The sequence below is a fragment of the Puntigrus tetrazona genome, chromosome 22 (assembly GCF_018831695.1).
Source record: "Puntigrus tetrazona isolate hp1 chromosome 22, ASM1883169v1, whole genome shotgun sequence".
In the NCBI taxonomy this organism is placed as follows: Eukaryota; Metazoa; Chordata; class Actinopteri; order Cypriniformes; family Cyprinidae; genus Puntigrus; species Puntigrus tetrazona.
This window is the reverse complement of record NC_056720.1, coordinates 12385875-12397644: the sequence shown is the minus strand read 5'-3', so window position 1 is coordinate 12397644 and position 11770 is coordinate 12385875. Positions and strand designations below refer to the sequence as shown.

General features: G+C 39.5%; 1 protein-coding gene across 2 annotated transcripts; it reads right to left on the bottom strand.

The window, feature by feature from the left end:
- Window positions 1–198: 198 nt before the first annotated feature.
- On the bottom strand, window positions 199–11655 carry rrbp1b (ribosome binding protein 1b). 2 transcript variants are annotated; one of them, XM_043223562.1, is made up of 28 exons: window positions 11548–11655; window positions 9016–9718; window positions 8771–8919; window positions 8558–8680; window positions 7917–8069; window positions 7706–7824; window positions 7238–7391; window positions 6775–6913; window positions 6489–6640; window positions 6332–6357; window positions 6119–6226; window positions 5938–6000; window positions 5805–5859; window positions 5688–5722; window positions 5497–5584; window positions 3964–4056; window positions 3651–3743; window positions 3456–3560; window positions 3286–3375; window positions 3012–3104; window positions 2858–2929; window positions 2641–2733; window positions 2166–2249; window positions 2028–2093; window positions 1685–1768; window positions 1017–1097; window positions 745–888; window positions 199–635 (listed from the first exon to the last, which is right to left on the bottom strand). In XM_043223562.1, the coding sequence occupies exons 2-28, from the start codon at window positions 9683–9685 to the stop codon at window positions 600–602; spliced, it is 3168 nt and encodes a 1055-aa protein (XP_043079497.1). In that variant the 5' UTR covers window positions 9686–9718; window positions 11548–11655; the 3' UTR covers window positions 199–599. The 2 variants fall into 2 exon arrangements, with proteins under 2 accessions (XP_043079497.1, XP_043079499.1); XM_043223564.1 differs by lacking the exon at window positions 2028–2093.
- Between the last annotated feature and the right edge of the window lie 115 nt (window positions 11656–11770).

The window sequence follows — 11770 nt, the reverse complement described above, 5'->3', positions numbered from 1 at the left end:
AAATAAAATAGTATAACAGAATAATTTAAATGCCCTGTTACTTTTAATAGATTTAATGAATTTAATAAATATTAATTTCTTTTAAAAATTATAATAAAATAAAAAATTACTTACCGACCCCAAACTTTTTAATAGTAGCCAAAGGTGAATCTACTTGATAAATGTAAATTAATTAAAAAGAAAACACCAACCCACAAGTCAAAGTATATACTTTATTATTATAATCATCACATTTGTTACCAGCCGACCACAAGTGTGCAGTAGGCTGTGTTGCATTGTTGCGTTATGAAATGTTCCTTCCTTTGACCCTCGTGAGAGCATGCAAACAAAAGATAAAAAGAGCGATTGCACAAATCATCGTGTGTCTTTCACTCGAGCACGGCTCTCTTTTAACACTGCTAGCGGTTTTGCCGTGTTTAAACTTTATTAGATGTGTGCGGTCACCTCATGACAAAAGTCACAAATACATTGTTACGCTTCCTCCCTCAACAATCCTCATTGGCTAATAACAGTCAGCATATTCGCTACAGTCGCAGAGAATACAAAAGTAAATAATGCATAAGAACAATTAAGGCACTTGGGTTGCAGGGTTTATTCTGTCAAACAGACGTCCCTTCTTTTGACTCTTCGGCTTCCTGTTGACAAAAAAAAAAGAAAGAAAATGTAGATTTTACTTGTTTCCTTATTACATATATGCTAAGGAAAGATTGAAAGCCATATATTTTTTGGTTTTTTATAATGTACCTTGCCGTGTAACTGTTCCTGCAGGTTCTTCACGGTCTCTTTCTCTTGGTCCAGCTCTCCTTGAGTGCTCTTGAGGAGCTGTTGAAGTTTAGCGGCTGCCTGGCCCAGGTCTCGCGTCAGCTTCTTCTCTTTCTCCAGCCTCTCCTGATACGGACACGGACACGGACACGGACACGGACACGGACACACACACACACACACACACAGTTAGAGAGTGGAGATCCTGTATGCGCTGGTTTGAATGTAAGGTGGCGAAGATGTGTTGAAGGAACCTTTAGCTCTTCGGCTGGTCCTTCTCCAGCAGCTTTCAACTCTTCTAACTGAGCCTCCAGATCCCTGACGCACTTCTGAGTCTGAAATATGTAAACGAAAATGAAACTAAATATATATATATATATATATTTATTTTTTTATTTTTTTGTAAGTATATTTACATATAATGGAAATTATATGAAAAAATTGTGATAATGTATAATAAAAATAACAAATTAAAAAAAAATACATTTAATTAAATATTGACATTATATAAATTAAATTATATAAATTTTTACTACATATGGGTACTATAAACTATATATTTTTAGTTGATTAAAAGAAATTATTAATTTATAATAATCTAAATAAATTCAATAAAAACGGAAATCAATAAGAAAAGAAAATAACCTAAATAAGAGGCCTTAATACTAATCAAAATTAGTAAAAATAAAAACTTTGTAAAAAAATTCTGTTCACCTAAAAACCATAAAATAAAAATTAAATTAATACAAAAGTTAATTTAAAATAAATCTACATACATTTTCAATTAAAATGAAAAAAAAAAAAAAAAAAAAACTTAATTTAGGTTAACCTTAAGTGAAATGTTTGTAATATAAACCACAAAAATTATTTAGATTGTCATCCAGCATGAATAGAATCCAAACAGCGTTCTAAAATGAATCACCTGTTCATAGTCGCTTGCAACCTGCAGCCGAATGTCCTCTTCTGTCTGCAGTTTATTGGTTGCCTCCTCCAGCTGTGTCTTCACCTGTAAAATTAGACATGGGTGAGTATCAGATCACAATACCCACACACAGCGGGACACAACAGGATATACATGTACACGTGTGCAAAAACAAAAAAGCATGCTAGAGAGCTGTCTTCAGGCCAGGCAGTGCATAATACACAAGACATGCTACACCCTCCTTCACCAACAGGCTTTTATGAAAGACAAAGAACACAGGATGCACAAAACACACTGGGAAATGAAAACAGACGCGGTTAATACACGCACAACCGGTATTGACCTGAATGGACTGTGAGCTCTCGTCGCTCTGTGCTCGTCGAGTCGCTTCCTGTAGCTCTTGCTTGACCTGTAACGCACAGCGGTCACTCAAAGTAGACAGCCACGTGTTCAACCTGAGATAAACTGAGGTCAAACTCACCAATGCAAGTTCTGCTCTCTGTTGCTGAGCCTCTGCTTGAGCTGATAGCAGATGGACCTGAGTGTCTGATAGCATTGCCTTCAGCTGAGGAGAATAAGAAAGATAACCCTGTGAAAAATGGCACCTTAGAAATATAGAAATACTACAGTAATTATATTATAATAAAATTTGTAGTATAATGGAAAAAAATAATTCTTCATTTTAACCATTTAATTTTAAAATTAAAAATCAAAACCAAAATAATAACTTAAAATCAAATTTATCAAAATTAACAGTCTACTTTAATAGTTTTAATACAATATTTAATTAATATTATATGTTAAATTAATAAAAATTATATGTTTAATTTATAAATATATGTTAAAATGTACAAAGACATTAAAATTTATAATTAAATTTTTTCAAGTTTACATTTCTGTTTAAAATGAGGGAGGGGGTTGGGGGGACAACAAGAGTCAGTCAGTGAGTGAGTTACCTCAGACATCTCCTCTGCGTACGTTTGACTGACGGTTAAGGACTCCAGTTGTTTCTCCAGCTGTGCTTCTAAAAGCATCACCTGCCCCTTCAGCTGCAGCGAACAGAGAAACCACATGCGCTGTTAGATCAGCGTGAAGTTTCTCTTGCATTTCTCAACTTATTTCTCAAAAACAAGTCACCAAAACTGAAGAACAGTTCTAAATATAGGCATGCACCTGATCCGTGTCTTGTCTTTCCACATTCATCTTCTCCATTGTCTCCTCTAGGACCTTCACCTGATCCAGGGCCTGTGGGAGATCCATACAACTTGAGCACAACCACTTCTTAGACGTTGTAAAAGGTCACACAAATCCAGAAAGATGTTCTTACCGCCCGTTTTTGCTGCTCAGCATCTGAAATCTTCGACTTCCACACGATCTCGCCGTCTTCCACACTCTTCTGCAGAACTTTCAGCATGCTCTCCTGTATAAAACAACATTTATAATGTCGAAATAAAAAAAACACCTTCTACTAATGGTCTACTAATGTCAGGGCTTTGTGCAAGTTTAGCATTTTTAGTTTTATTCTACAGCCACAGCTTTTTACAGCAAAAAAACAACACTTCTAGATGTTTTATTGTGAAATTATGTGTGTGTCACTGTACCGTTTCACTGAGAGTAGATCTGTACTGTTCACACTCGGCCTGGAGTGACTTCTGGCTCTCCTCTGACAGAGCGAGCTTCTGCTGCAGATCCTGACATATGTGAACATGAGACATGAGAAGAGGAAAGGCTTGTGGATTGCAGGTTTGTGCCCATAGAAAAGATCTCTTACCGCTGAATCTGAGCTTGACACAGTGTTGAGCTGTTCTGCTGGACTCTGTTGACTGAGTGTCAGAGTCTTCTGTGCTTCGTGTGTGAATGCTTCCAGCCAGTTCGACTACAACACAAGCATTTAAGTTAAGGTTTCAAGTAGGTATAGGTAAATTTGCCAGTTTTTCCTTTATTACAAAAAAAGGCAGACTCCTACTTGTTGTGTTTCTACGTTGATGTGAGGGAAGAGCTTCTGGAAGGCGTTTCTGGTGTCTGACTGGAAAGAGCTAAGCTGCTGCTCAGTTTCACTCTATACACACACACACACACACACACACACACACACACACACACACACAATGCGTCTTTGATCACCAAATGAAACTGAATAATGCTACACGAAAGTAGCAGTTTTAGCCAACTACAGAACTTTGATGATAATGAACACCTTGTTCTTCATGGTTTTTGTGTATAGTGCAGATATACAATTGAGTGTGTGTTTATAGTGTGAGTGTGTATGTCTGGGTTACCTGTGCGGCCTTGGCTTGGCTCAGTCTTTCTTCACTCAGCCTCTCAGAAGCAGACAGAGCCTCCACCGCAGCATAGTTCTTCTCACGCAGTTCCTGTACACATGACGCACCACAATTAGATGCAAGATGGATAGATAGTTATGAACTGGCAGATATTTCACGTTAGATAGGGACAGATCTGTAGAGCAGATGTGATGCATAGATACAGTAGATATGGACAAATGAGTGAGTAGATATGGATGGACAGATGGGTTGAGTTGATGTAGACAGAGAGGTGGTTAAGCATGGCTGATAGATATTGGGTGGGTTGAAATGAAGGCTTGGTTGGATGGATGAGAAAGAAAAAGTTTAATAGATATGGCTGGACTGCCTGGATATGGGTTTACAAACAGGTAAGAAGAAATAAATGGATAAGAAGATAAATATGAATGGGTTTGTTAGATATGGACAGATAGGCTGGGTAGATGTGGGTGGACACATAGGTAGGTATATATGGATAAACAAGTAGGTACATATGAACTAGTTGGGTAGGTAATGCCAAACAAGCTCGGTTAAAAAGGTTAGACAGATATAGATTGATAAGCTGAGTAGACATGAATGGACACATAGGTAGATATGGATGAATTAGCATGTACACAAACTAGTTGGGTAGATATGGTCAAATGGGCTGGCTAGATATGAACAGTAAGATAGTTATGGAAGAAGTGATAGTTATAGATGGAGTAGATACAGCTAGATGAATAGGGTAGAAATGGATATAGACATATAAAGACATAGGCATATATAAAGGGTTTGGGTAGATATGAATGCGCTAGCTGGGTAGATATGGACAGATCAACATGATGGGTAGATATGAACAGTAAGATAATTAGATATGGATGAAGATGTAGTAGGTATATTTAGATGCATGTAATGGATAGACAAATAATTATATAAACAGTTTGGGTAGATATGAATAGACTGGCTAGGTAGATAAGAACGTATAAATAGTTCGATTGAAATGGATAAATGAGAAGCTATATGGATAGTTTTGGTAGATAGGGATGTATAGGCTGGGTATATATATTCAAACAGACCAAGTAGACATTGTCAGTCCAACAAGTTTGGTACATTTAGACAGATGTATAGGTAGTAATTGACAGAGAAGTAGAAATAATCGGTTTGGGTAGATATGGACAGACACATATTGTAGGTATGTATATATGGATAGATACGTAGGTTTATATTTAAACATGTTGGGTACTTATGGACAGACAGGCTGGGTAAATATGGACTGAAAAGTTTTGTAGATATAGAGATCAAATTGATTTTATGGGCAGGTAAATATAGATTAAGAGGTTGGATAGATACAAGTAGTAATGCAGTTGGACGGACGGGCAGATATAGATGGACAAGTAGGTATGTAGATGGCAAATAGCATGGACCAATGTGTTGGGTTGATATAACGAGAAAGGTAGTTGTAAAGGGACAGACAGGTGGATATGGACAAGTTGGATAAGTACAGATGGAAGGGTAAAGTAGAGATGAACTCACATTGCTTTTGGCCTTCATTCTCTCCATCTCTTCTTTAAGCTGTTGAAGTTCCTCCTCCAGTGAGATCATGTGTGCGTCCTTCTCCAGACTAAAAGCAAAAAAAACAAAATGTTATTATCACAAGCATAAAAAAAGTGGCAAATATCTAAATGAACTAACAAAAAAAAAAAAACTAAAAATCTCTAGTTTACTTCTCAAATGGCGGCTCTGCTTCAGCTTTATCACCCTGTTGATATACAATCATAAAATCAATGAACATGTATTACGCACATGCAAATATTAAAAAAAAAAAATCCACCCAAACTTGCCATCTTTTCCAGCTGAGCCTGTAGAGATGCCACCAAATCCTCTTTTTCTTTTAGACTGATTGATAGAGAGAAAAACTTAAATCCAAATTGTAGACAAAATATACTTAAAGACTACATCAGTTGCATTACATACCTAGTTCTAAGCTGGTCGATCTCTGCAGAGTATTCTCTCCGTTGAGTGTCGGCCTCATTTACCCTGAAAAACATGTAAATGTTTGGATCAGAGTTTAGAGAGTTCTAGTTCTAGTAACAGCAGATGTGATAAATTCCATCTTAATTCGAAAATCATTTCAATTGAAGATCAAAGACCATACCTATTCTGAGTTTCCTCGGCCTGAGTTCTCTTTACTGTGTCAAGCTCCTCCCTCAGCTGATTAAACTCTGCCTCTAGTGATGTCAGCTGGTCTTCCCTCTCTTTTAGGCTTCAAACAAATGCATCAAAATACTCATGATACCATTAAACTTTGAATATAAAAAAATGGCACTAAATGTAGTGATTCAGTCATTTGAATTGAAGTTCACATTACCTGCTCCTCAACTGTTCAACCTCCTTCTGTACAGAATCAAAAAAGGGGAGAATGGTTTTATTTTTCATTCATTCATTTTTAATTTCATTCATTCATATGGACCTGGTGTTGGTGCTTTGCAAAGGCAACCGTATCATAAAGAAGCAAATATTTGTACCTGGATCTCAGCCTGTGCTGTTGCTTCTACCTCCACAGAGGGCTTTTCCTCAGTAACCATTGTTGTCTGTGACAACTGTGCTTTCAATATCTCCAGCTCTTCACATCTGTCTTTCAGCTCTTTCTCTGTGGAATGCATTCGCTCCTGGAGTTCTGTAAAAAGAAGTAATTTCTGCCTTAAAGTCATAAAAACATAAAATGCTACAAATAGAATATAGCTCCTTTAAAATATCTCACTGTTTCCATCTGGGAGCTAAAAGAAGATGCGTGTGTTTGTGTGTACTGACCGTTGAGAGTCTTGGCTTGCCCTTTTGCTGCATCTACTTGAGCCTGAAGGGTAGTGCTGCCTTGCTGAGTCTCGCGGAGTTCCTCATTGACACGATCCAACTTCTTCCGCAGAGCCTGCTCTGCTTCCACACGGGATGCCTAAACACAGACATGTAAGTCATGTAGGTTTGGACCAACAAACTGTAAATGGTGACAGAATCTACATTTTTAGTAAACTGTCACTTTAATATCAAAAAATATGGGAGTTTTAACCATGGTAGTTTACATTTAATAAACCCACCCACACAGAGAAAAACAAACAGAAAAAAAGTCCAGAGAGAAATGGAAGGCATCACAAAAAAGCACAGGCCTGCTTTTAAAGGTTGCATGTATGGTGAAATTCCTAGTCAGAATTATCATGGTACAAAGACCACAATCACCTCAAAAGAGATAACAGAAAAGAGGTCAGAGGTCAGGGCTTACTTTTGTTTGTGCTAACTGTTCTTCGGCAGCTGCCATCTTGGTTTCCAGAGACTTCCTGCGCTCTTCTTCGGTATGCTGAGCGGTTGTGCGTTCTTTCAGCTCCCGGTTGAGACGCACACAATCCTGGCGCAACTTTGCCAACTCTGCATTCTGCCTGTGTGCGTAAAATAGCCACCAATTTGCATAAAATGAATGGTTAGAGAATACATTTTATACTTTGATGCATGTTAAATGCTAGTTTGGGTTGTATAGATGGTCCAGTTCAAATAAACCCATGCTCAGGTCTCTGGTTCCTAAATATGGCTCGTTCTGCTCAGGTTATTGATTTTTTCCCCAACCGGTTTAGAATCGACCAGTCGAAATTGTTATTATATCTTCTACATGTCCACAGGGGAGTGGAAAAGGTTACTCCAAAGTTTTACACTTCATTGGTTACAATGTACTGTTATAAAAGGACTCTCAGAATACCTGCTTTCGGCTTGGCTAGTGGCTTGATTGAGGGCATCTCGAAGAATGGAGTTCTCCTGTTGCAGACGGGCCAGCTGAGCATTGGGTCCGTTCTCTAACTGCTCCTGCAGGTTTTGGATCTGTGGCCACAGACACAACCAAAACATTCAATAACCTGATAACACACCCAGCATAGTGAGAAGGAAAATGTACAAGGCTGGTGACGTCTGACCTTGCTGTTGAGCTGTTGTGTCTCTTTGACATGCTCCTGGTAGGATGCCTGCATACGAGCCTGAAGAGCTTCAATTTCCTGGCCTCGGTTGCTCAGCTCTGAGCTCATGCGGGTCTCTGTGGCTGTCATCTTGCTCTTTGCAGAACTCAGCTCCTAATAGCCAGAGTTAACCAGTTAACCATCAAGACCCTCAAAAATAATGTCAAATTAGCAAATTATCATTGTTATGGATCAATGTCATTTTAGTCCTTGGACAACATTCCTATCAACCAATCAGATTTTCAAAATAGGGAGGGGATAGGGTCAGAGTTAAGGCCTTATTATTGCTTGTGATCACCCTATATTTCTGTTTTTAAAGTAGTTAAAGGTTATTGTATGGGGACAGTGTTAGAACTAGATTTTGAACATTGCTCCATCCATCCATCTTCCACAACACTTGTCCACTGTAGAGTTGTAGGGATGCTCTCACCATCTAAAGCATTGTAGGCAGGGAAACAGCCTGGATAGCCAGCTCAACATTGCCCCAGGACCAACAAAAGATTGTTTTCAGCAGTCACTCAAGACCTTGCTCTGAAGCTTGATCATGAGTAGAAACTAGTTTGAACCTCATTTATTTAGCTATGCACGCTTGCAGGTGTCACCTTGGTAAGCTCTTTAACACGGGTCTTGGCTGCGGCTACGTTGCCCTGCTCAGCGGTTAGCTGCTTTTCCTTCTCCTCCAGCTGCTTCTTCAGTGCAGCCAATGGGTCACCCTTCTGAGATGCCTGCAAAATACGAATGAAAGAGATATGAGTGCTAACAAAAAGAGACAAGTATCAGGGGTTTTAGTGGTTGACCAGATGTAGAATTTGTACCAGTTGCCAAGAGTCCTTTCCTGCCTTCTTGCTGATGATCTCAAAGAGTTTCTGGGTCTCTGACTCACTGAAAGATGCACTATTCAAACTGGAGACCAGATTTTTATATGGTGATGGCTGGGGGACATTGACCGTTTCCACAGAAGTAACTTAAAAAGAAATTCAAAATTAGGATAGACTGGTGAGGTTATGGCAAAGAGTGCAAGTTTGAGCATCCTAGATGGCTATGTCCAAAGGATACTCACCTGGTTCAGCCTTCTTCTTAGACTTCTTCTTGGATGGAGCTTCAGTTTTGGGTTCCTCTGCTTTAAGGGGAGCAGTAACCTCAGGGGCGACTGCTGCTTTCACAGCCACCTCTGCAACCACCGGCTCCACCTTAACTATAACTTCTGGTACCTCCACAGGTTTGACAGGAGCTGGTTCCACCTTGGCCACCTTCTTCTTTTTCTTCTCCTTGGGGGAAGAAGCAACTGGGGCCACAGCACTTACAGTGGGAGGGACAGGACACTCCACAATCTTGGGAGCTGGTTCAGGTACAGCTGGCTTGGGTTTAACTTCAGGTTCTGGCTTGGGTACAGGCACAGGTTCAGGTTGGGGTTCTGGTTCAACTTGGGGTACTGCTTTAGGCTCACTGTTCTCAACCACAGGTTCAAGGATAGGCTCAGGTTCTGGAAGGTTCCCATTTGGCTTCTCCTCCTTCTTCTTGGCCTTGTTTTTCTTTTCAGATGTCTTTTTCTTCTTGTCAGAGCGTTGGGAATGGATCTTGCCTGAGTCTTGCCGCTGTTTGGCCAGGGCTTCTTCATAAGAGGTCTCCTTCATTGAAAAAGTTGACACAAGGGTAATGCCAATGGCAGAGAACACCATGAAGCCACCGAACACCACAATTCCCAGAGTTTGAGGGTCGTACACGTCCATCTTTGCTCAGTTCCGTCCTTCCTAATCCTGATCCTACAAATATGCAAATAAGGGCTATTTAATGTTATTGACTCTTTAAATGTTAATAACAACATCCCAGCATTTTAAACATGTTCCAAGAACCATTTTAAACAAGAACTTCTTGTTTCTTGGAAGACATAAAAATAAATGCTGATATTATTCATGCATTTGTACATTCTAACATTTACACAAATAAATGTCTCAATCAAGTTCTGTTCAGTTGCAGATGTGTTTACTAAATACATAATATTCTTTAAAAAAAATTATTTTCACACAGATGCACACGTTTTGTTACATTGGCTGTTTGGACTTGATACTGTCACCTACATATGTGGATGCAGCATCATCAGTTAGTTACTGACAAAAAAAAAACGATCCAAGAATCTTTGTCCCCTACAAGTTATTAATTCCGCTTGGTTGAGTGTCAGCATTCATGCATTCAGTTTACATGAAAGGACAAAAAAAAAAAGATGAATAATTAAGAACTGTACCCAAAGAAAAAACACCTGGTTGCACAGTGCTGAATGGACGGCAGTAAAAAAAAAAAGAAAAGAAAAAAAAGACGCCTTTCCCTCGAGACAAATCTCTTCCTCTTGCAAAATGTGAGAAAAGTTATTTTCACTAAAACCAGCGACTGCATAACATTTGCCTACCAGTGCAGGTTATGCAACACGCAACAGAGACTATACACTCCTCAACACTCTCTCTTACACAGAGAGTCAGGCATTCAGTGTCCAGGGGACAGGTCTGTGTGCAGCAGACCACAATAACCTTCCCCCAACTTCACGTTTGCTCTAGCCTGTGCAACACTTGCCTGGAATTTCTATAGAGAGGGTCTCTTAATGTCTCATCAGGCACTCAGGTAAGGGGGGAAAGCTGACTGGACTGAAATACTCTTTTTTTAGCACATAACTTAACATGCGCTCTATAATTTATGAAACCGCTTTGTTTTTATAGAAGATCCTTAAGGAATGCACAGTGATGATACGAGACGGCGTTAAACAATTACAATGGTATTTATAAGGCATATAATATTTTCCCGAAATGATCTCAATTCTGGATCCACATGTGACGGCCAGCAGAGAGAGGACTTGGCAGACAGGAAATGCAGAGTTCCTATATGCAGGACACATACTCCACATCTGAATGAAAGGGGGCTGCTTTCCTATGCCGACCATTAACCCTTTCAGGAGCAATGCTGACGTTACATAATAACTGCCAAAGGAATTCCATCTGTACTGCTCGGTCTTTAAAACGTATTAAACTAAGTAGGGCTAACATCCACCGATATAACCATTTTTTTGGTTTGTTAAACAATTTTTTTAACTGTCTCTGCCACTTAAGCCTCGGAAACATTAATAAAATATTAATATTAGATACATTTTCACGAAGAATACAATGAAAGGCAAAAAGAAAGTGCGTAAAAACGTGAAGGTGAACGGGCATTTTGCATGCTTGTTACGTGTTAAAGGACGTGTTAAAGGCACTCACACGAATGAAAGCATTTTATTATTTTAAATCAGATGCAAAAGACACAAGGCAAACAATCCCGCTATTCAAACGCGCACAAAGCCAGAAAGCGAAGCGAGACGTAAAAAGAAAGTCCGAATCTATAAAAGTGAATGAAAACGTACTCTCGCGCAGAAGAAAAACGCTGGGGATCAGATCGCATCAGGTTCAAACTGCTCGAGAATGCAAATTATTTTCAAACGCAAGTAAGCTAAACCGGGAAAATCTCAAGAATACTGTAAGTCAGACTGACAAAAAGAACAAAAAAAAGCTAGAGACTATTGCTTTGGTGGTGAAAAAAACACACAAGAATGATAAAAGCATGCGCTTACCTGCGGTCAAACTCACAGTGATAAAGAATCGCCGCTGACTTTTGGAGTCGTGGCACTTTTGCGAGTTGGCTCAGCGCCCGCCTGTGAAGCCGATACGCGACCTCATGCCGGCTTCTGATTGGATAAGCGCCTGTCAATCAACGCTCTTTAAACCAACCGCGTCACGCGTAGTATCCAAAAGCATGCGGTGGGAAGCGCCGAGGGGCCGCGAGCGTTCGGTGGG

Bases quoted from the DNA above. Each gene is read 5' to 3' on its own strand.
- rrbp1b (XM_043223562.1), bottom strand. From the start codon at position 9,685: ATGGACGTGTACGACCCTCAAACTCTGGGAATTGTGGTGTTCGGTGGC. The intron at 3,105-3,285 runs GTACAGTGACAC...TGTTTTATACAG, and splicing joins GATCTACTCTCAGTGAAACG to GAGAGCATGCTGAAAGTTCT. The intron at 2,250-2,640 runs GTAACTCACTCA...TATTCTCCTCAG, and splicing joins ACGCAGAGGAGATGTCTGAG to CTGAAGGCAATGCTATCAGA.